The 24,536-nt window shown below is 37.3% G+C and overlaps 1 protein-coding gene across 3 annotated transcripts in view; it reads right to left on the bottom strand.

Moving 5' to 3' along the window:
* The window catches only part of NALCN (sodium leak channel, non-selective), a 204,643-nt gene that overhangs the window by 162,873 nt on the left and 17,234 nt on the right, over nucleotides 1-24,536 (bottom strand). For all 3 annotated transcript variants that reach the window (XM_072346553.1, XM_072346568.1, XM_072346562.1), the window contains exons 4-6: nucleotides 13,004-13,087; nucleotides 11,195-11,334; nucleotides 10,384-10,512 (exon numbers count right to left, since the gene is read on the bottom strand). In XM_072346553.1, the coding sequence (XP_072202654.1) occupies nucleotides 10,384-10,512; nucleotides 11,195-11,334; nucleotides 13,004-13,087 (353 nt within the window). The remainder of the gene's footprint in view (nucleotides 1-10,383; nucleotides 10,513-11,194; nucleotides 11,335-13,003; nucleotides 13,088-24,536) is intronic.

Below are 24,536 nucleotides of genomic sequence, written 5' to 3'. Positions count from 1 at the left end.
GGGGGATGCATAGCCAGGGCAGCTAATACAAACCAATCATAGTGGTATTTCATGCCATATGAAATCATGCTCAGCAAGAAAACTGGGAGTATTGGTCAGGCAGACTACCACTGCCTGGGGAATGGCTAGGCACAGGTCAGTGAACGATCAATGATGTCCTATTAAACTGTTTCTATCTCCACCTTCAAGTTTCTTCTGTTTTCCAGTTCTCTCCCTCATGACACTGTGGAGGACTGAGCAAATGGCTGTATGGTACTTGGCTGTCTGCCAGGTTAAACCATAACAGTCATATTCTAGAACCAGCTTTCTCCATGAGCCAGAAAGGGAGTTCAAGGCATTTAGGTTCCTAACAATGGTGCTGAAATAAAAACCAGATGACTCAGTAGTCAAGACAGATAGCTTGCACTATGTCACTGACCAAAGGAGAACAGGAATGACTGCAGCTACTTAACAACTGTGACAGTCCATTGGTTTCATCACTTGTTACCAGAATTAGAGGAAATAGAAATCAATTCAGTCTGTCATTACCCTTCAGAGTAACAAGGCCACTGAAGACAGAAAAATGAGTAACAGAAGAAATCTTTCCTATAGACAGTGTCGGAATGAACAGTCAGCCATGAGAAAGTAAATCTCAAAAAAGAAAATACAAATGTTCCAGTGTGGAATTGTTCTTCAAATAGTACACATGAACAGTACTACACTGAAATTCTATCAAATGTCATCCAGCGTAACAGCTCTATGGCAGCTCATTTTTGTGGCTGCTACAATCATTCAGGAGGCAGCTGAGTCTAATAGCAACTGCAAGATATGTATGCTAATGTAAGACTGAAGAATTAAAACAAAATGAATGAATGACATTCACACATCAATGAAGACTGTTACTAATAGTACTGAAACACAGGAAATAGAAATGACAAGTCAAAAACAAATTTGGCTAGCTTGCATGAATCTGCATTTCACCAAGGGGTATAATTGCTTACATGCTATCTATGGTATCTATTAAAATTCAATGAAGTCCTTCCTCGGAGAAAGTAAAAATAAAGTAAAAACAACTCAGTTCTCTTTTAAATTGCAGGGGCATCAATTTGAAATGTATAAAAATTCTAAGATGAAGACTAGATCCATTTTCACTTTAAAATATGTTCAGAATCACTTAAAAAAAACCAAAACAACAACCTACATTTCCATCTCAGACTTACCTGGGTTAAATGCAGAAAAATATCTTCTTAGTAGCTGTTTCCCAAATACAGGGGAAACTTATGTAGAATATGAAAATTGTATGCCTAAATTTAAACTGGGATTCTTGTGCATCAAAGCTCACAAGTACTTTGGGACCTGTCACTCATAGCAGCAGAGCCTTGTGAGCAACTAATGGCATCTACTTGGACACATGCAAAGCATTTGACACTGTTCTGCACAATATCCTGGTTGTCAAATTGGAGAAAAAAGAATTTGATGGATGGATCACTCACTAGATAAGGAATTGGCTGGATGGTTGCACTCAGAGGTTTCCGTTCGATGGCTCAGTGTCATTGAAGTGTGACCAGAAGGTCCAGGGAGGTGATTCTGCACCTCTACTCTGCTCTAGTGAGACTCCACCTAGAATACTGTATCCAGTTCTGGGTCCCCCAACACAAGGATGTGGAGCTGTTGGTGAGGATCCAGAGGAGGGCCATGAAGATTATTAGAGGACTGGAGCACCTTTCCAGGAAGAAACAGGCTGAGAAAGTTGGGGCTCTTTCTCCTGGAGAAGGTTTTTGGGGGGACATTATAGCGGCCTTCCAGTACCTGAAGGGGGTCTACAAAAAAGTTGGGAAGGGACTTTTTATAGGAGCTTGTAGTGACAGTACAAGCAGAAATGGCTTTGAACTGGAAGAGGACAGGTTTAAAATGGATATTAGGAAGAAATTATTTACAGTGAGAATGGGGGAGAAGCTGGAACAGGTTTTCTGGAGAGGTCGTGGGTGCTCTCCCCTGGTAGGCATTCAAGACCAGGCTGGATGGGGCTTTCAGCAACCTCATTTAGTGAGAAGTCTCCCTGACTGTAGCAGGGGAATTGGAACTAGATGATCTTAAAGGTCCCTTCCAACCCTAACAATTTTATGATTCTATGATACCTGCAGCAAGGCAGCATTTGTAGATTTACCTAGCACCACATTGTTACCACCTTAGTCATGAGACAAGGTCACTGTCAACATCACTAAAAAATATTGCCAAATGACTCCAAATCTGAACTATATGCAACACAAATTCCTTACTACAGCTTTTCTTGTGAAGTATGAATTATACACACAGGATGCCTTCATCAAATGCACCTACACAGCTCTGTGACTAATGTGCCATCTAAAGGGACAGAAGCTGGGACTCTTGGCAAAGCAAAAGAAGAAGGCTGCCAGCATTGAGCACCTGAAAACAAACCTTCACCATTAGTCTGCTAACTCCAAATAGACACTATTAGGCATTTAATGATGAAATTGGTCATTCTAGCAGGAGAAAGCAGTGTGATCTCTTGGTTCAAGTAAGAAAACTAAATGTTGATAGTCTACAACCAAAGTTTTTTTCTGCAAGTACTAGCTGAAGAGCTCATTAACCTGTCAGGTAGAAAGTGTACAGGAATTTGAGCTGAACTGTGATTTTAATACTGACCCTAGGCAATAGCAAGGGCTTTTAAGAAAAAAATGCAGGCAGCAGGAGATATTGAAGGGCTAACAGCTGTTCATCCTCATGGAAGGAGAGTGTGAGGAGGCTAACCTTTTTTTGAAGCAAGCTAGGGGAAAAGTGATGCAGACATGGAGATGGAAGGGACAGGATGGATGATAAAGTACAAAAGTGTGATGAGAGTTGGACAACTTAGGTATCTGTGAGCCTAGCAAAGCCTGCTACAGAAGGGACAGACAGGTATGTATTTTCAGTGCTGCAAAAGAAAAAGGAATGTAGTGTGTTTGTATGAAGGGCAAACAATATAATTCACTGAGTATAACGAAAAATGAAATGAATATCCAAGAGCACTCTCACATCCATCTCCAAGCTTAGTTAAACACAAAGAGAGTGAAAACAAGATTCAGCGAGGCATTCTCTCACCTCTGCCCTAAAACACAATAGCTCCACTTTTGCATCCAGTCCTCCCAGCTTTCAATGTAATCGCCTTCAAAAGAGTTGTAGCAAAGGCAAATAGTGCTTAGGATTCTGAGGATAAGGATATTCAATTTTTTTTTACATGAAAGATCACAGAAAATTGTAGAAATATAAGGCTGGATATGAAACTTCAACATAACATGATATATATATCCCTGTCCAAGATTACTCTGGGTTTTCCCAAGGCAACCATGTTTAGACTCTCTTCAAACAATTCTTAGACAGTCTGATATTACAACTTACAATTATTTACAAAGCATGATTATATTGATCTCTGTACCTCAACTATGCTCTCAAGTCACATTCTGAAGGACCACTCTCTACACAGCCACCTCACAATCTTGTATTCATCATTTTTCCTAAGTGCAGTATGGTATCCCTGTTGTCTTTCATTCAGTGTTTTTATAGAATCATTAAGATTGGAAAAGACATATGAGATCATCCAGTCCAACTGTCAACCTATCACGCCTGCTAACCTCACCCCTCAATGCCACACCTACATGTTTCTTGAACACTTCCAGGCATGGTGACTCCACCACTTCCCTGGTCAGTGTGTTCTAATGTCTCACCTCTCTTTCTGAGAAGAAACTTTTCCTAATATCCAATCTGACCATGTCTTCAATTTCTCAAGATCATTTTTATTCTAACCTTGTCTTCCAGTATTTCTGCATTCCCTCCCAGCTGCAGGTAATCTTCATTTCTGTAAGTATACTCTTTTTGTCATCATCCAGGATGTTAATGAAAACTCCAAATAGCACAAAACAGATTCATATGAATCCCCATTTGACAATTCCTTCCATTGTGACAGTGAGCCATTGATATGAACTCACTGACAGTGTTTTCCAAGACAGTTTCCACCTATTCTATGATTATTTTCACCTTAAATGTTTCACCTGTCAGCTTAAAAAATTGTGCTGTGAAACTGTTAAAAAGCATTCCTAAAATAAAGATATATGACATTTATTCTTGTCAATTCGTGTCTGTTACCCTGTCACAGAAGATAATTATCTGGTTTGACATAGCTTATTCCTGATAAATCCATATCAGCTATTTCTCATTTCCTTGCTACCTTCCAGCTGCTTACAATTTTTTGTTTGCTTATTTACTACACATTCTTTCAGGTATAAAAGGTAAACCTACTGATATTCCAACTACATGAAATGAAATTCCCTGGCTTGTCTTGCTTTGTTTCTTATCTCTTCTTTCTTTTTGAACTTCTGCTGCTCTTTTGTCTTCCAGTTCCTCAGCTGTGCCCCCCAAATTCTTGGAAATAATAAAATATCTGTGATAAATGCAGTTCGCTCATACATATCTCAGGATGACTATTCCCAGACCCTCCAGAACTTCAGTAATTCAAATTGTTAAGACAGGATTCAAGTTTAGACATCATATTCAGCTTCCAGAAAACAGTAAAAAACAAACAAACAAACAGAAAATAATATAGTTATTTGGTTTTCAAAATATGTGGGATAGTTTGCTCACAGAACAAAATCTGGAGTCTCTTTCAGAACCTTTTTCTTACTACATCCCATAACTGCTTGTATACCCAGAAGTGACCCTTCTTCACAGCTCTTCTAGGCTAATATAGATGTACCACTCAGTGATAACTACCATTGAACCTCTGAATATCAGTCTAACCACAGACTTCCACATTACTTGTCTGGCTTCCTCTCAAAACATAAATCACAGAATCATAGGCTAGGTTGGAAGGGACCTCAAAATATTGTCTGGGTTGTTGCCGTGACTCGGAAACCCCTATTTCCCAGCTTCTTGCGAAACCTCTGCTAGAGCCAAAAGACCACCGTGACTCATCAAGAAACGTGGCAAAATGGCGTTTATTAGGAGTAATCAACACCTTATATACCTTACTACTTCGTCTACGTCCCCTAGGGCACACCTAGATGAGATTATCTATTACCCTTTCAGTTGCATATCTAAAAACTCTAGTTATAGGGGCTCCACTATGTTCCTCTGTGACCCAGCGTTTGACTGTTCTCACTGTAAAATATGTCTTTTTGTTGTATCAAGAAGCCTCTTCTGGTTACCTTGTACTCATTATCCTTTGTTCTCTCCATGTGTTTCTTTGTGGAGACTCTGTACACTTTGTAGCCATGCTTAAGTATTAGAAAATTGTCATTAAGTTCCCTCTGAGCCTACAGGTTTCCTGTGTAAAGTTCAGTAATCTCTAGGCACTAAATCAGCATGGCAATTCAAGGGAAAAAGCTTGCAGATTGAGACAGAACTTTTCCAATTGCAAAGAGCTGTGGCTATATGTGACTCATGTTTATAGTCAGTCAATTTCACAATATTACACAAAACCCATTCCAATTTACCCCAAAGGACTACTTAACAGCCAGAGGAGAGGAATCCCATAAAGACAGACAGGCTGAGCAGAAATGCAATGTCTCCACTAGAACCAAAACTGTATAAACATGAATCCCCTCAAATTGAACACAGGCAAGCATGTGCAACTACAGAGCTACCAAGAGCTGAGGCTATTTAGTTCTCCTCCTTAGGAATTTGTAAAAATCTCTCCTTACTCAAAGTACAGCTTGACAATAAGAAGTACTGGAAAGACTGTGTGAAAGAAATCAACAGTACAGCTGCTGTGAATAACTGTGTTTCTACCTATCCCAGAGAAAATCAGGATTTATACCCAGAAATTATGTACGCTCTGGAAATGGGGATGAAGACCACTGCCCTTGGGTTTCTATAAGGGCTGTCACCTTCTTCCATTCTTTTATAAGATTCCATCTGGATAGAATTACTTCTCCTTTAGTCTGATGCTGTATTTTTCTTGATTTTGGATAGGTTCTAAATAGCATCTGGCCTGGAAAAAGCAGGATTTCTTCCATTTTTCTTTTCCCTGAGGAAATATCAGAGATCTATCACCATTGCAGAGATTCTGAATTAATTCCAAACAAAATAAAGTAGTGCTTTTGCTTAACTGGCATGAATGAATTAATCTGCTGTCTTACAGAAGTCTTGTTATATTGGCTTTTCAAACTTAGCCTTGGATTTCTTCCTTTACTCTGAAACCCAGTTACTCATACTTTTTATCTCAAATTCCTTTTGTTCTTTTAATTGTATTTATTATTTCCTTTATTAGATATTGTGGTTAACTTTTAGCTCTAGCAACTCTGAATCTAGAGTGAAAGATGACCAAAATTTCTTAGATCTTTTTGTTGCTTGTAATTTGATTTTCTCATGTTTTCCAGGGCAGTTCTTACTTAAAGAACAAGAAAATTTCCCAAGATGGATTTTAATTGACTGCCATGGTGATAAGGCAGACAGAAATACTCAGTCTACACTCTACTGAAAGCATAAACAAAGTATCTTAATGACCGAGTATACAAAATTAAGTAATTAAGATTTTATGGCCTTTAGTCATGTTAACCTTCCTTTGGCTAAGGGAAAGCTCAAAAGAAGCTACAGAAGTAAAAAATTCTGCTTTAGGATATATATAATTTAATTGTGTTGTGCAAAAGAAATTTTATGTAGCCAAACATTTCTTAGTAATAAAATTAAAAAACAAACAAACAAACAAACAAAAAACAAACAGAAAGCAACAAGACACTCAGTACAATGTGCATGAAGATATATAAATCATAAGAGAAAAAAATTTTCTTGTGTCCCAGTGGAAGTAACATTTGTATACTGGAGGTGCCCAAAAATCAGTCACAGGAAATGTGGAAACACAGCTTACTTTCCCCATATTGTTCACTTCTTATAAATTAATTTCAGAAATAATGGCAGAATGTGTCAAACTGTTAACAGGGTATTCACTAATTTAGATAACTGTCTATAAATACATTACGTTACATCCATACTGTATGTCTTTCAAGCAAGTAAAGAAGATCCATAATGAGGAAGTCCATGCCGTATACCACTTACCAACACTAATAAAATAATAAAAACAGTTATAGCAGTCAGAGAAATCATCAGGAAAAAGCTGTGACTGCAGCTTTAAAAAGATAAGTAATAATCACAAGGGAATACTGAGTTAGAAAATTGCCTGGGAAGAAGGTAGTGTTCCCCTTGGGAAAATGAAGTCTGGCAAAATAAATAAAAAGATTATATGAATGAGAGGGAAAAAAAAAATAATAAAAAAATAAAGAGCCATCATCAAATAACAACAATAACAACACAACTTTTCAGCCTTTAGAAGGAAGAAGAAAATCAGATTTTGCTGATTTCAAAGATGGAATAAGATGGAATAAAAAACTCAGACCACAGTTAGCTCATTCCAGTACTTCAGTTTGTCAGAGCTAACATCAGAAAATCACTGAGGAGGTGGAGGGACAGGAGGTCAGGGAGTGTGGGCGTCAAGAAGTACGGAAAGATAAAAGAACTTGCAGCAGACAAAAGAGGCAGTGAGTGTCTGATGTGGCTACCATGTCCTTTCAAATAGGGGGGAATAGCAAGATTTGAAGATGTCATTTTCATAAGACACTTGCCTCCTTTATAATATTAATTCAGAAGGCAGTAGACTTACTAAAAGTAATTTCTGAAATAGTTGTCTTGACCTCCATTATAAGATTTTATCCATGCTTTTTGCCTTAGAATTCTGCTAAGTAGTCGCCCCAGATTAAAGTCATCAAAGGTGGCCACTAACCGTGTACTTTTCATTTCCTAAAATTGTCTTAGAAGTCTTGGGTCTGATTTTCAGAATACTGAGTATTTGCAGCTGTGACTCATTAAAGCTGCACTTTAGTCTCTTAAGTTATTTAATGCCAAGTACAGTCAACATTAGCCACTCTCCAGTGCCTGGAACAGAACTACCTGGGGTAGAGACACAAACAGGCAGACAGACTCCAGTTTGGAAAGTATGTTGAAACCTGATTATAAAGTAGAGAAACAGATTTGTCTGTGCTTATGTGCTCTACTACGTCACAGCTAGTGAACTCTCCTTGATTCAAGGGGCATGCTGTCTCCTTTCTTAAGTACAGTCTGAAACAGTGTCAGCCTGCAACTTGTCCTCTTTTGGCAGTATGACTGTTCATTTTTTATTCCTACTTTCCTAATCCAAGCTAGTTGTTACCAACTCTGCAGGCAGCTCTCTCCTTGCATAAGTCAGCCATGACTTATGCAAGGAGAAGAAAGAATAATTTCACTCAGTGCTGCTACCCTGCATTCCTCATAAATAAATAAATAAATAAAAACACAAAACAAAACAAAACAACAACAACAAAAAAAAAACACTCAGATATGTGAGTTTTCAAGGTATTATGATGAACATTATAAGAAAAAGAAATCAGTGTTTTCACTGCAAGAATGAGGAGTATGTCACAAGTAACGTACAAGCTCACAGGACAAAGAGAAAAAAAGACATATATTGTATATATACATATATATGTTCACCTTTCACTTGTCAAAGTAAATGAGGCAGCACTTGTAAAGAAAGAGGTTTCCAACATAAGCATAGTCCACACACATTCCCTCATTTGAAGTTAGAAGTCAGGTTTGGATAAGGGAGAAGTTATTCAGTGACTTTCAGAAGATTACTGTCTCAGGTATCCAAAAATTAAATTAGATGTCAAATAGTTGAACAGCTAAAAAAATATAGGCTTCATGATACCGATTAAGTCAAGGACTGATGTTCAGCCTCAAGTCTCACATTTCCTTAACTCTGTAAACTTGACATTTCCAAGTTAAACATACTTCAGACTAGTTTTTATTTTTATTTTACACACTGGGTATTTGACCCTTTTAACCATTCCCTGTAATTCAGCTTTTCAGTGACCTAAAACTGAACCATAAACACTTTTCTATTTTATTTTTTCAATAATGCAGTAGTTAGAGAGCAACCAAGTACATGCAAAGGAAACTGGAGACTTTTTTTTTTTTTTTAATGGCCAACCTTAACATTTTATATTCATTAAACTACATTGAAAAAACACCTTGTAATGTCCCACTTAATCTTTTTCAGCTGAATTCAAGGAGAGGCTATAGCCATTGATATAAGTTATTACATAATGCCCAATCTTCCCTGTGTTACCTATGCCATTTCCTGATTTCCTAAACTATATAGGCAAATCATAGCTTTCATTACTGCAAATAAAATTTTTATGAAGATATTTTCCTCCTTGTCCGTGGGAAAATAAAAAAATCTGTACTATAAAATCAGAATAAAACATCTCATTCACTAACTAGGTGAAGAACAGCCACATACTATAATATTGACTAAAAAAATGAGAAAATATCCAAAATTCAATCATCTTTTTCATTTAACAAAACACCATGTAATGTCTAACATATTCTAAAGTAATTCTGTAAACTTATTGGATCTGCTGCTTTTAATAACCACGTTTCATAGCTTATAGGCCCTATTTTAGAAAAAATCTTTAACATGCCACTTTGCAGTTGTTTGACTTTTTATTCTTCACAGTAGTAAATTAAGCAGTATTTTGCTTTTCTTATAATGTCTATTCTATGTATGTTCTGAGAAATTCAATACAGAAATAAAAGGATCCAATTTTCAACAAAGCAAAGCTTCAACTACAAAGCTAATGTTTCCCTATCCAAAGAAACAGGAGAACAACAACAACAAAAATAATAATAAGAATAGATTCAGTAGAAACCCACAATGGTTGCCAAGCATATATATCCAAGATACACACTTACAGAAGTGGAATCATATGGGCCATCCCTGTAAGAAAAGGCTACACTGTGCTTCACATTAATCTTAAGCATGTACTGAATAAAAAATGTGATGTAAACTTGATCATGAGAATAGGATATTAATTGTATTTTCTGAAGAGTGGGTACAAAGGCTTTTCAGTTTTACATCTAACTATCAGGTCTCAGTGACACGCCATCCTAAAAAGAGTGTGAGATTCTGTGGGTAGTTCTGCCCATTACTTTAGATCTTGATCAAAATGTACACATTCTGGGAAAAGATAGGAGAACACAGAGAGAGGTGATGAAAAACATTAGTGACTTGGCTCAGCCACAAGTAGCAATGCTCATCTTAGAGACTCCCCTGCTCTGTTCTCTCTCACTTACACTCTAGCCACATGTATCCCCTCCCCCCCACCACCTCAAACAGCCTGCCACTCAATGCCTTAATTTGTAATCTTCTTTACATTTAAACTTTGCATTGTTCTTGTAATTTGTAAGATTTTTTGTGTCCCAAATTTATAGTGGGGAATTTATTTTAATACCATTTTATATCCATTTATGCTAACTGAACTTATATATATCCACTGAATGAACAGTCCCACATTATGCTTGCCCAGGTCAACTCACCCTGGCTGCGTGTCATCAGTCACACAATGGTATGTAAAAGTTCCAAACATCTGCACCCCCAGGATTCCATACAGGAGAAGAAAGAAGAGAAGGAAAATTGAAACACTCCAGATTTGCTCTCCAGAACGCCTGGCAAAAGAAAGGAACAGCACAATGAATGCACAGGCAACATGAAGCCACCTCTGAAAAACTGTAGAATAGGAAATATGCTCACACAGAGAGCAGCATTTCATCCCACAGAAAATCTGCCCTCAAGATTGATCTCTTGCTATGTGCCAGAGCTAGAAAATGGAGCTAAAATTTTTCTAATCCTCTAAGTCAAAACAATATATAGAAGGGAGAATAAAAGTAAATAGATTTTGTAAAATAGTATCTAATTAATTACACAGATGAGATGAGGAAGTGATGAAGTAAAGCTTATATCAAATAAATAAGAGAAACCCTTTCACATTACTATGACTTTCACTATTACAAGTTGTACAGAATATATTTGCGTATGCTTCCATGTGTCTGTATACACATACCGAAACAACTGCACACATAACATTACAACCTTATTGCTATGCTGTCATATTAATCAAAGATAATTTATTTCAACTGGTTGAAAATCATGAGCTAAAATGATGAGAAAAATGCATTAAGATTTATCTAAATATTTGGTACTTTTGTTTATTTTATAGAAAACTTGGTAATTTCTTTTTTGGCCAAAAATAAAACTCAGGAAGACAAGATACACTAAGCACCATCTTCTCAGCTGCATATTCAGTCTTCCAAGTCTGTTGTTCTTTAGATAACCACCTTACTTACTTACTTTAAGATATTTGTTATCCTAGTTCTTGGCAGCTCAAAACGAAAATATATCCGGAATGCTCGAATCATGATGAGTGGTCGTGGAATTCGCAACATGCCCCAAGGTGACATCTGATCAACTATTTCAGCAATTTCAAATACCTATGAAAAAATAATTTATTTTGTCTTGATAAACCTGTCCTGTTCCTCTTGGCATCCATGTACATTTTTAGAACTGAAAACTGTGCATGATTTTTATTTTAATTTTCATGTTCAGTCTTCTCTTGAGTCATTTTATGGTTCATTTTAAACATGTTTTTGAAAAGAAACATATTAGTAAAATCTTTAACCCATTTCTGAGTTACCGTAACGAAAACCCCAAAATACACTCAATATATTTTGCCTGTGTTCATAATGCTTCTGTCTCAATGAACTCAAGAACAGCATGTAAGTTTTTGTTAGTTGCATGCATGTGTGCTAGTCCCACCTCTCCTTTGTTAAAAGTGAATGATTTACACTTTCCAGTATGAAAATCAGTTATCTGTCAGCAATGCACATCATTAACACTTTTGCTATTATATAAAAGTAGATTCATCCAGATTGCCTTACATTTGCTAACAAATTATTTTAACTCCAGAAGCTTGTACTGCATATGTTCTATGAATCCACTTAGGACACAGATTTCTCAGTCAAGCTTTGAGACAGGGAACCATTTCCTTAACACTCTGACAGGTTAGGAGTGCCTCCAGAAGGAGCATCTCCTTTAGAGGAATGAATCAGTAAAAATGTCTTGTCTTTACCTTCATTTCTTACTCTGAGAGTTACCGCTTATTTTACTATTTGCTAAAAGTATTAAGAAAATGGAGGCAGAACCTGGCAATGCATAGGCTGAGTAATCTCCGGTGCATATCTGTAATGACCAATTTTCATTCTACACATGTCCATAGTGTATAAATGACTATTGTGTATGTGAAGCAGAAAATGGCAATGTATCTATATTTAACTTTTAAAAAGTGGACAAAATTTGCCAAATGTCAATTACTATGGAACTTATGACAGTCCTTGTATTATTACAGGCCCAGCCTCACAGTTCTTGATTTGTTCTTACTCCAGAAAAGTGGCAAAGATTAAGGTCTACCAAGTGGGACACAATTTCACCTGTGCCTTAACAGTTTATGGTTTGTTTTGTTTTGGTTTGGTTTTTTTGTTTGTTTGTTTGTTTTTCAATATGTCCAAGTTCATTACCTTATAAAAATTTATCACATTGTTTCCAAATGTATTTACTACTAATTTTTATTTTTATTTATATTTTTTTTCCCACTGGGCTTTTTCTTCCGTTCTGTAGAAGGTTTTGTTACATGCGGCCCATAATACAAGAAACTCCTCCACTTACCCTATCAGCATGCCAAGATCATGCCAAATGTCTACCATGAAAATCAGTCTCCCTGTTGTTGCCTAAGCTAGCCACCACTGCAGCTTTCTAAGCACAACTGAAGGAGACCAGCACAACTGTCAAAAAAAGTAAGGGACAAATGGGTCTCTGAAGGTGCTTCTCTCCTTTTCACTATGCAGTTTACAGTTGCAAGCTTCAGACTGATATCTAACTTCTTGACAACAAAGAAATAAACAAGATAAATACTAAAAGATAAACAAAATTGCTAACATAGATATGCAGCAAAGTGTAATGAAAGTGTTAATGAATTTGACATATTATTAAAAACCAGCTTGATCCATGTAGAATTATATTTCCAGATCTCATAATTACTTGTTTATGCCATATATTTTTCATAATTAAGGAACAATTTATTGAAAAGGTAAGTGAAGTAATTACCTGTAAAACCAGAGACACCCAAAGGCAAAAGACCATGAATCCATCAAACACACACCAACGATCCTTTACATAGGAGCTATCCCCCTACAAGACAGAAAGGTTGTTGTTTGATTGCCAGAATTTAGTAACATCATAAAAAAAAGTAGTTGGAAGAAAGAAGTCATCTCTGGTAGTTTCATTCTTGTGCAACACTTCTCCTTAGCTTGAGTTAAAAAGAACTTCTTAAGAGGCCTGTCATTTATACCCTGATGTAGTTGAAAAAAGAATAGACACAGAAAGGAGCACTGTTCTGACCATAGTGTGATACATGCATCTTGACACAATGTTGGCTTTCCAGTTGTTTCGGACATTTCCTGAGCAACTCTTTATCATCTCAATCTCACAGTTCTTTCTTAAGCCTTGGTAATATGCAGTATGGTGAACCTTCCAACTTCTATGTTATTGGCATTCCATTGATGGTCCAGCACAAGGTATTCAGAGTATACCTTTGCACTACTGAATAAAAGAGACTGAGTACTGTATCCTTGGTCATGTGTGCCTTCCTACCTGTTCTCTGGCTCTGTTTTAGACCTTCTTCAACCAGCTCTCTAAAATAATACTTTAGCTTGGATTTGGTGATGGTTTAATCCAGAGATCACTCCCAAAAGGCAGCTTAGAGAAGGCTGCAGAAAAGCTCGGTTCCTTCCATACGGTACTCCATTACTGCTCCAGTTTGCACAGTTAGGTATCCCCACATCCCATGAAATTCACAAAGACATGGAATACACACCCTCCACAGCAAAATAAAACACTGCTAATGTCTTATACTTTATTTCAGCATTGTATGGGAAACAAACAAACAAACAAACAACAACATTTACTAAGGAGATTATATCTGAAGGCTACAGAATTCTGTGGTAGATCATGGAGCACAGAAGAAGTTGGACATCAAATGCATATAGATATACGCAGCTTGCTGAAACAAAGACCAGACAAAACTAGACCTAAGAAACATGGATAACCCAGTTTCATGCTATCTTGGAGCAAAAACTTAAGCAGAGATATTGGTAGGATACATAAAGAAATATCCCTTTCCAAATGAACTTTCTCACAACAGATTGAAGATACCCCTTCTGCCTTATACATCCTCTTAGTTCTTTTTTTCTGTTTAAGTGTTCTTCCTGTTACAGTGTTATGCACCCCCTTGTCACAGATATAACTGAATGAAAATAACTGTCAGTTCTCAGAAATTTTGAAGACATTACCAGACTGACTTTTGACAGAAATGTGAATCCTGGCTAGATATGCATTGTTTCTTATCCCAGTGATAGCTATTTCAGTTGATCTGTACTTGGTTTTAGACAACTCAGCATCTTCATCAATTCAAAAAGCACAGATAAGAAGTTTTGTTTTAATGTAATATTTTCAATGTCATACACTATCCTAGAAAGGATTTATCATTCCTTGCATTAGGTGACAGCAAGATGTATTGTGTAAATAGAGATAAAATGTTTGTGGGCTTTTTTAAGTTTTATTTCAGTTGCAAAATTATTTAGGGCAGAAGCAAACAAAAGAAGAATATAAGGGTAATGCAGTAAGTGATTTTCAAATTAAAAATAAAGGGCAGAGAACCTTAATACTATTTTCAGACATGATATTTTCCAACTCACAATCATCTTAAAGTCTTCATCCTACTAACTATGAGAATTATAGTACCATGGAATCATACAATATACTAGGTTGGAAGGGACCTACCTGTACAGATCATTGAGTCCAACTCCTGGCTCCACATAGGACCACCCAAAAATCAGACTATATGTCGCAAAGGCTTGGACTCCAGCAAGCTCTGTGTCATGACCACTACCCAGGGGAGCCTGTTCCAGGGTCTGACCACTCTCTGATGAAGCACCTTTTCCTGATATCCAACCTGAACTGCTGTCACAGAGTTATCTAGATCAGTCTATGTCTATGACAGTGGGGGCAGTAGGCCCGTAGGCCCTTCCAGTCCCCAAAACTATGACAACTTCCCCTGAAAAAGGACTGCAAATGAGGAGATAATGGAAGAAGTAGTGTTGCATCATAATTTTAACCTGTCCCTTCTGAAGAAAGTAGACTTGGTTCAATAGTAATGTCTGAGCTAAGAAAATCTTCATTCAGGGCAGAACAGACAGCTGTCTCAGCTGTTATGCTCAGTAATTATGAAGCAGACACCATTTATTCCTGTTCTCACTCACTAAACAAATCTCCAGTGGCATTTCACAGGCAGACTTCAATTGTACCTATGAACAATGATGATGATTGGTCTTCTAGCTGAAAGACTCACTTTTCCTCTCCTCAGAACCATTTCTCTAAAGTAAGAAGTTTTCCCTGAGTTGTGCTATACAGATTTGAGCATGAGCTTGTACAGGAGTTCCTGTATTCACTCTCCTCTGAATAATCCCACAAGTACTCACAAAAATCCAAATCTTTTTTTAGAAATTGCTTTCACTCTTCACAATACACAAGGCATGATTGCAACAGCTCTGATCCTTTTCCTTACAGAAAAGGATGTCATGACCCCTTTTATCTTTCTCACCACTCACACTGCTTCTCCATATCACTTCTCATGTTAGTTCAGGCCAGCACCCCCTCCACAGTGAGGGGAGGGGTTCACTGGGCACCTGGATTACATTCACAGAGACCACTCATTCTGGGGAGTTGCTGGACCTATCTGCTGTGCATATCTTGGCTAAATTGTCATTTGTCACTTGTCATTTGCTGGCATGGTGGGGAATCTTTAAAAGTCTTTATATCTTGTATGGGGGATCTTATTCATGGTTGGAAGAATTTTTAAGACAGGATAACATTCTACTTATCGTGAAAACCAGAATATTCTTTTTAATATGAACCTGGATACTGACTTCTAGTTCTACTTACTTTCCACAAAAAATCTAATTGAAATGTAACGCAGACTAATGTTCACATATTGATAGCACTGAGCAGTAAGTATCATTCACTCTATTCCAGCTTTTAAAAAAGCTTTGGGTTCAAATTCCACTCTCATTAAGTGAATGCCTTTCTGTTTTCACACATAGAAAGGAATACAAATGCTGTGATTCAATACCAATTGTTACTTATTTACCTAAGGCAGTTAGAGCACTGTAAGGTGTTAACCCCTCATCATTTTTTCATCATGTCTGTTGGAATTGGAGAATTATTAATGAGGTTGTTTTAGGATTGTACTGTGAGTGCACTATCCAATATCATTAACATTATGGTTCATAAGTTTTTGAAATGTGGTCTAAGCATCTACAAAAGATGAAGGATTAGTACTGTAGACTAAAACCTCATGCTGTGATGGAATCCAAACCTCATAAAGCTATTATAGTTGCCAGCTTTCTATTGTCTGCAGTGGACATTGAAATTGTTAATATACACAGCAAGTAAAGAAAGCTTACATACAGTTTATATAGACAGCAAAATCCCTTGCTCCTGACACTGCAGTTAATGCTGGCCCTTAAAAAAAATCTTCAAAAATGTGAAGGTAAGAGTAACAATATAGCTTAGTTAAATGGATTTATCGTTTCTTTATTAATTCCCTATTCATTATTTTGCAAGCATCACTCCTGGTCTCTCCAACAGTTTCTCCTAATAGCCCTTTAATCTTCTCCCTTGGCATTTATTTATTCCAGGCCAGCACCATTGCCAGACTAGTAAAAAAACAAGGAAATGGCATTCTAGGTAAACAGTCCATGTGGAATGGATTAGAGGGCTGTTTCGCTCTCAGAGGTGCTCATCTAAATTAATCTGGAATTTGATATTCCAAAAGAACAGACATAACAGTCTGTAACTGCAATATTCTCTGCCCTGAAAGAACACTTTAATCCTTCCATGGTGATACAGCTATAGGAAAGAATACCTCAAACTCAGCATAAGATCTTAGTGTTCCTTTGCATATTTGTAAGCAGGTCCAAAATTAAATCACTTCCATACACACTCCTTATTTCACCATTTTTTCCTCTAATACCATCTGTATTGGTTTTTAATGTACCGATGGTAACAAAATGTACAGAAGGTATATAAGTGAATAAGTAAAGGAAAAACTCACCAATGGTGGTGCCTTGACTGAAGCAGCTGGGGCAGTCCTCCCTGGTGAGCGATCTCCAAGAGATACTGCTCCAGTGGGAGTCAGCCCTTAAATGAGGTCTTAGAGGGGATGGAGTCAAGCTCCACCCCTCCCGGGAGCACAGCTACATCACTCTCACCTGTGCTCCCACAGCTGACCCCATACTTGCCTCAGCTGATTAATCAGAGGTTCAGGCTGTGATTACCAATCTCCCATACACCATCACTGTTACAATAACTGAATACAACATATTACTCATTCCTTCATTTTTGATTTTCACTTGGTATACTGACACCCCTATTACAGTACTGAGATGCAAAACGATAACACTTTCTCAGCTATAGCCAGCGCATTACAGATAAAACAAAATGACAGTATTATGTGCCCTCAGGAGCAGTTACACACATTTACAAAAAGGCTACATTTATAAGACCTAATTCATCAAAAATGTGAGCCAGTATAAAATACAGATGGAGCCACAGCCTGGAGCCATATCTCACTTGAGGAAGTCATACCATGAGAGCAGTCTAATATCTACCAGAAGGGAAGACTGGTCAGACTACTGGTTTTTAATTCAAGTTTATTTTGTTGTCAACCTTGCCAAAGACAAAATTAAATCAACAGTTGAAATGCATAAGGCAGCATGCTAGAAGATTGATTATGTCTGCTAATTTTGTTAAGCAATTCCAATAACTCAGTGGTAAAGCATACAGTTTAGCTGGATGATAGTGCAGTCTGTCAATTTGGTCATTTCTGCCCTGTTTCTCGGGAACGCTGCAGGATAAGCAACAAATCACTGCAAATGAAAAGCCTCCTCTGCATCCCTGTTTGCCTCTGGGAATTTCTTTTTCTCTCTCATCCTGGACTACAACCTGTTTTCCGAATCTTTTCCTCCCACCTCTTCCAGCTGCCTCTGTGGGAAAGTGAAACAGAAAAGGTGATGTGACATTTGCTCTGATGGTAATCAGATTTATCGTCATCTGCTCTGGAAAGCAGATCTGCAGCCTTGGGTCTGTTGTTAGGTGAATATTATTCACCCAGCCTCAGACAAAAAGGATAGCTGAAAGAGGGCATAAATGTGATGCCTAAGCAAGCCTGGGAACAACCAGCTAGCTTGTTCTGCCGTGGTTGCTGGATCCTGCCTGTTGTGGTGATAAAAAAAGCACATCAACACCTCAGAGCAAATTTTTCATATCTGCATGTGGGCTACTCCATGTAGCACTACAAATAGGCATTAAGAGGTGGAAGCTGACACTGGCATTTTAGGAGCAGCATAAATACAGATCAGTAAATAGAAGGAAAACAAAGAATAAACCCCCTTGACTTTTGTTACCATAATGCTAAAAGCGTGAGCAAGGAAAGAGAGCACAACTGACTTGGGGACAGAAGAACCACCCTTCCCCCCAAAGGCCTCATCAGGCACTGTATGGAAAGGAGTGAGAATAGAAGAGAGGAAAAAAACAGATCTCAAGGGAAAATTTTGGGTGAACTCTCTCTTCCCTGCAAACACAGATAAAAATAAACACACAGAGAGTACCTGGCTCCTACCCCACCTACACGTACACTCATGTTTCTGGCTAATCTCCAAACTTCTCCCGTTTCCTTAAAAACCTGCAGTTCATGGGTTTATTTAGTAGAAGAGTGATGTGGACAAATCCAACCCAGCATCCAAACTGTCAAATACTCCCCAGACCGTCCTCAAGCATAAGAGAATTCTGTTTTGAATTGTCCTGCCCTGTCCCCAGATAAAATTATTTTATGTATCAGACATTAGTTGTTTTCTTTCTAAAATGGGTGGTCACTTCAAATTTAATCTCCTGCAAACATGACAGCATCAATTCAAAATGAAACAAAATATATATTTAAAAGCCTGTCCTTGAGAAAAGAAGAAACAATAAAAGATCAGGGCCAACATTTTTCATTTCTGTTTGTCTTCTTTTCTTCAAAGTCTTCATTCACAGTGCTAGAACTTCTTTAAAATACATTCTAAAATACATTCACTTAGCAGTGATTCAACTGGGAGAGCCACTGGAATTACAATAGTGAAACGTAACTCTGAATGGTTATGGTTGTGTAATATTACTGTACCATCACAGAATTACACAAGTTCAAATTGTAACTAACTGTGTACTGCACTGAATTGCTCCATCATCAAATGCTTCCAAGGAACATGCTATAAATTGTATAATCTATCTTTGTCATAACACACAATGCAGTGTTTACATTAATCTTGTACTCTGTACTAGAGAAGCCTTGGAAAAAAAAATCACTTGATATTACAGCAGACAAAATGAAGCTACTCTATTCATAATATGAGAAAACAAAACACATCTTTTGTTGTCCTTTGAATTAGAGGGTGATTTTGCGTATGCTACTGAAAGCAGACATACACAGATGAAATCCACCATTGAAAAACAGCAATAATCCTGACAAAATAATTACTTTATTGTATTATAAAATTAAAATAAAAGTGAATTTGCTGAAATTTTCAGTTTACTTTAGGAATTACCATGAATGTTTCATTCATTAAAACACAATCTCAGGTGCAGGCTGAAGGTATGCTTGATTTTTGTCAACTTATGTAACAAAGTTCAACAAATTTAGTATTTTACTTTTCATATTGTAATCAGAGGCTTTTGAGCTATATTATTCATCATCTCACTTGCTGTCACTAATAGCAAAATTACCCAGAAAACAAAAAAACTAGATCAGAAACAGAATGTTAATTGGGCAATTCAGAGAAAGACATACACAGTTAACAAAAGGGAATAGTTTTAATGAATTTAAGAATTCTCTGCAATGAACTAAGAATCAACACTTTCAAGTAGTCAAACAAAGTCTATTCTACTTGCCAGAAATCCTCTAACAGCATTTGCCGTAAAACAATGGGGGGGGGGTGGGGGGGGAAGAAAAGAAAAAGAAAAGGAAAAAAAAAGAAAAGAAAAAGGAAAGAAAAAAAAAAAGAAGAAGAAGAAAAGGAGTTTTAAAAGGTATTTTTAAACACAACTGTTAAGGTTTAGCAGACATGAAAACATAACACTCCTTCCCCCCGAGTACAAAAAGCATCAAAGGGAATGACTGTTTCCACAGACCAATGGAAAAAAATGCCTCAACACCCCTCCTGTACCCACAACATCAGCATACAGTATCTCAGTTCAGCTGAGGCATAAGTAATGTGGACAGTCCAATGTGGAGAGCTGCCAGGCATGGCCTCCCTCTGCAGTTAACTAGGAACTCACACTTCCCTGTCAGCACCTGGTATGCCTACAGAACCTGTGGGGTAGTAAGTTCCACCAGTGTGTAACACCGCTGCTTTCTACAGACACTACTCCACAGCAGATGGGTGCCAATGTATCCTGCAGAGAGATTTCATGGGTTACCACACAGACAAACTGAATTTCATTTCCCCCTCCATCTGCTCATTATCCAACTGTATTCAGTGTCATAAGGATTGTCTTACTAGCTGACGCAGCTCCCTTGGATGTCGTAACGGTTCATCAACTCTTAAAGTGGCTAATCAGAAGCAGGATTAATACACTACCTGTAAAAAAAATCTATACTATGAGAATAATTAAACAATGAAACAGGTTGCCCAGTTATGTCGGCCAGGTTTCTAGTACCTCCCTTCTTGGAAATACTCAAGACAGCTTCAACTACTTACAACTATATTGAAGGCCCTGTTTTCAATAGAGTACTACAGTCTATATAGGTGCCTTCCAATCCAGAATTGTCATCGACACTGTGCCTCTAGCATTACCTCCTCAAGATGCCAGTTCTCTGGGTAGACTCCAGTTCTTTACTCAGTTGCATGTGCATGAATATTTGCTTGTTTTTAGAAATACTCTGATGCCTTGAGAAGGCGACATGATGTTTGGCAGGATCCTGCCATCCCGAAGCTGTCAGGTTTCCAGAAGATACAACAGGTTGCTCTGGATCCAGATGGTTCAAGCTGAGAGCTCAAACCTGGAAATAGCAGATACAGCTGGGAGACTTGAGTTGGGAGATTTGATAGGCAAACCCATGTAATGAAACTCACATCTACAACCATCACTGGCAGTCCTCCTTCAACAGAAATCAGCCACAGTGATGAAAGGTGGAGTACATAAGGAAGAGGCCTCTTTCAGAAGGTGGATTTTATCACTGATGAAGCCATTTTATTCTACAAAGCCCAGGAAAAGTTTAAAGAAACAACTATCTTAGTATGGCCATAAGAAAGCAATGTTTTAAAACTCTCCTTAGTGGTGATGAATGCAATACACAAAACATTTTTTTTTCATTGAGGTTACTACCTTAAAAGTCCCCCACAATTTTTGCCTTTTCTTCATGAAAATACAGATTCACATATATGTTCTTATTCACTTGCACAGAGACGGATACCACTACAACTTTTCCTCTTGATGATTTGCTCTGTATATGTAATGCCCCTTATTTATGTAACATCACTAAAAAGTTTCATTCATCTCATCAGCCTATATATTGAAAATTGTTTTAAAAATGCATGATGAATGTCAATATATTTTATATTTTTTCTTATCTGCTTAAGGTTAAATTATGATCTCCACAGCAATTCACTAAACACGTTGTACTGGACACATTTATCCATGCCCCCAAAGTGATTTGCAACAAAAAATTTCTATGACCCACTGACTGGTTAGAAAAATTATTTTTATTTTTGAAATAATGCCTATGTAAACTTAGTAAGTAATTTAAATGCCTTTGATTTTCTAGTAATCAAAGACAAAAATTGTGCAAAAAAAGCTCCACTGTGTAATATGAGTCATTACTTCCTTGTAATAAACACTTCAACAAAACCAGGAGCAAGTAACCATAGAGACAGGTGTGTATATTTTAGTGCAGCAGCCCCTATCCTGCCCCCAGACAGTAACAATGAACTAACAGCGTGCTGCGGGCAATTTCCTATTTGTTTTTTTTTGTGATAATCAGTTTTAATTTCTTAAATTTCCTGTGACTGGAAACAGCATCAGAGCATTCGGCCAGCAACAGGATCCCAATAGGCAGGAAAGTGATGTCCTTGCAGTGGACCTGTGTCTAGCAAAACTGCACAACAAACACAGGACTGAAAGGCTTATTCTAGTAACGAATATCAGTACTGTTATGAAATAATATTTGAAGCCTATCAATCATAGCTGCCACTGATGTTTAACTGGATATTCCAGTAGTTAAGTTTTAAGACAATTTGCTGTAAAATACATTCTCCCAGCACAGAATGGCATGTGACCTGCACTAAACATCTAGGATTCTAATAGCTTTGTGCATAGGACAGAATTATGACTTTTCATATAGATACGTAAAATAATTTATTGTAAGGACAAATAGTTTTCACCACATAATCCCTAGGCATAGTCAAAACTCAAAACTAAAGTTAACTAGATCTTTGTTTCATATTTGCTTAATGAGCATTTTTGCTGCCAGTGGCAAGTAATATTCACTATTTTTTGCCCTCCACAGAATTACACTTTCTTCAATCACACAATCTCTGAATTTTCTCATCCCCACCAATTCTGTCTGTTCTGGCCTTCCATGTTGAGGTTCTTAATCCTCTTTGTGACTTGCACACCCCACAACAGATTACTCACCAACAGGCACCACAAGGCATCCATGCATGCTGACACAGGAGAACAGGAGCCACATATTCTGTTCTACCATCTGACCTTTGGAAACAACACAACTTTCTGATCCTTAATTCATATAATGCCATGGAGTACACAGGTTATATGAAGCCACAGAGTGCAGGCATTTCGAAGCTTTCATCTTGTTTTCAGACTGTAGCACAGGACAAACCGACCTGATCAAGCTACTGAATGATCAGACAGGGTTTCACTGAAAATAAATCGGTATCTTTCTATCTTAAATGTGTAACCTTATTGGAAAGACTAAACTGATTTTTTAATTTTTCACTAGCTGAAGGTGGAATGCTTAATGTTAAAAACACTGAAAATAAAAGAAAAAAATACTTGCAGTAAATTAAACAACAATTTGATTGTTCTGACTCATGGATTAACTTTGGGATGAGGATTATTATGAAATAAACTCATTTAAGCATAACTGAGCTAACGCCACAGTTAAAGACTCAGCTGGCACTCAGCTGTAGTAATATTTTCCGTAGTGACTGATTTAAAAAGCTCTAAACCAGGAGTTGGCTTAACCACTCACTGTAAGATACCTAAAGGCTAGGTGATACCACCCAGCCTCATTACTTAATGCTTCCCTATAATCAAAAAACAGGCCAGCTGAACTGACTTTTGGAAGAGCCTCTTTTTGATGCAAAAGTAAACAGCTAATTACAGACAACTACAGACCTGCAAATTAGCTTTGATGAGTTCTACTAAAAGTGTTTCTATTTTAAATCCTAAAACTAAGAAGCAAAAAGGTATCTAATGCAAGCAAACGTGACCGAAAAAAAAAGGAGGCAGTATACAACTAGAAAGCATGGCAGAGCCTAATTTAGATGACTGCAACCAAAGTACTCATCACAAGACAGAAATTCCTGCTCCACCTACACCTAAACTGCAGGAGCACAACTCCATTTAGCTGCAGAGAAATGAACATAGCAGCAAGTCTGTGCTGCTTAGACAAGCCTCCGGTCATCTCTGTCCTTGCTGTAGATAGCAGCTACAGCAACCAAAACACCTGTCAGAAAAATGGTGATGACAGTGGGCTTCCTGTATAGCACTAACACTGCCCAGCAACACCTGACATGCTGAAAGCCATTGATTTCAGCTAATGAAGGAAACTGGACAGCAGTATTTAACAGAAGCAGCTCCTGTGATGGGGCTGGAGGTAGATAAAGTTTTATTTCAGCTTGTATATGACTTCAGACTTGGGGGAATTCTGAAATCATTGAATAGCACTCTGTGCTACTGAAAAAAAGTCCAACACTTGTAGTCATAACTCTTTTAGTTTATACAAAAGTTTGCTGTGAATGTAACTGATTAAACAACAGTATAAATGTCAAAGCCGTTACTTCTGACTTTCTTTAATTTCCTTTGTTAGCTGATATATGGAAAAAAGAAAAAAAAAAAAAAAAACCAACAAAAAAACAAAAAAACAAAAAAACACCTCTATTAAATCCCAAAAAAAAAGACATTTAAATCCCCCAAAAAACATTAAATCCCCAAAGAGACAATTTTTGCCATAATGACACCAAAATAAGGTACAAAAATATTGGCATGAGTAATACAGATAATCCATTAATTTAGGTGCCACATTTTCTTTTATACCTTGATAAAGTAATCAACACCTAACGTTTAATTTCAGTTGGAGACCAACTAGTATTCTTGAAAGTTATTCTTCAATTTCTATTTAAAATCTATTTCATATAGGTTTAATACCATGTGCACAGTATTTTTCTGAGCTATTTCACATTATTTCTCAGCGAGTTCTAACACAAGCCAACACTCTTCAGTTTAGAACTGTCATGGTTTTGCA

This window comes from Excalfactoria chinensis, chromosome 1, assembly GCF_039878825.1.
Source record: "Excalfactoria chinensis isolate bCotChi1 chromosome 1, bCotChi1.hap2, whole genome shotgun sequence".
Classification (NCBI taxonomy): domain Eukaryota; kingdom Metazoa; phylum Chordata; class Aves; order Galliformes; family Phasianidae; genus Excalfactoria; species Excalfactoria chinensis.
This window is presented reverse-complemented; position numbering and strand designations above follow the sequence as displayed.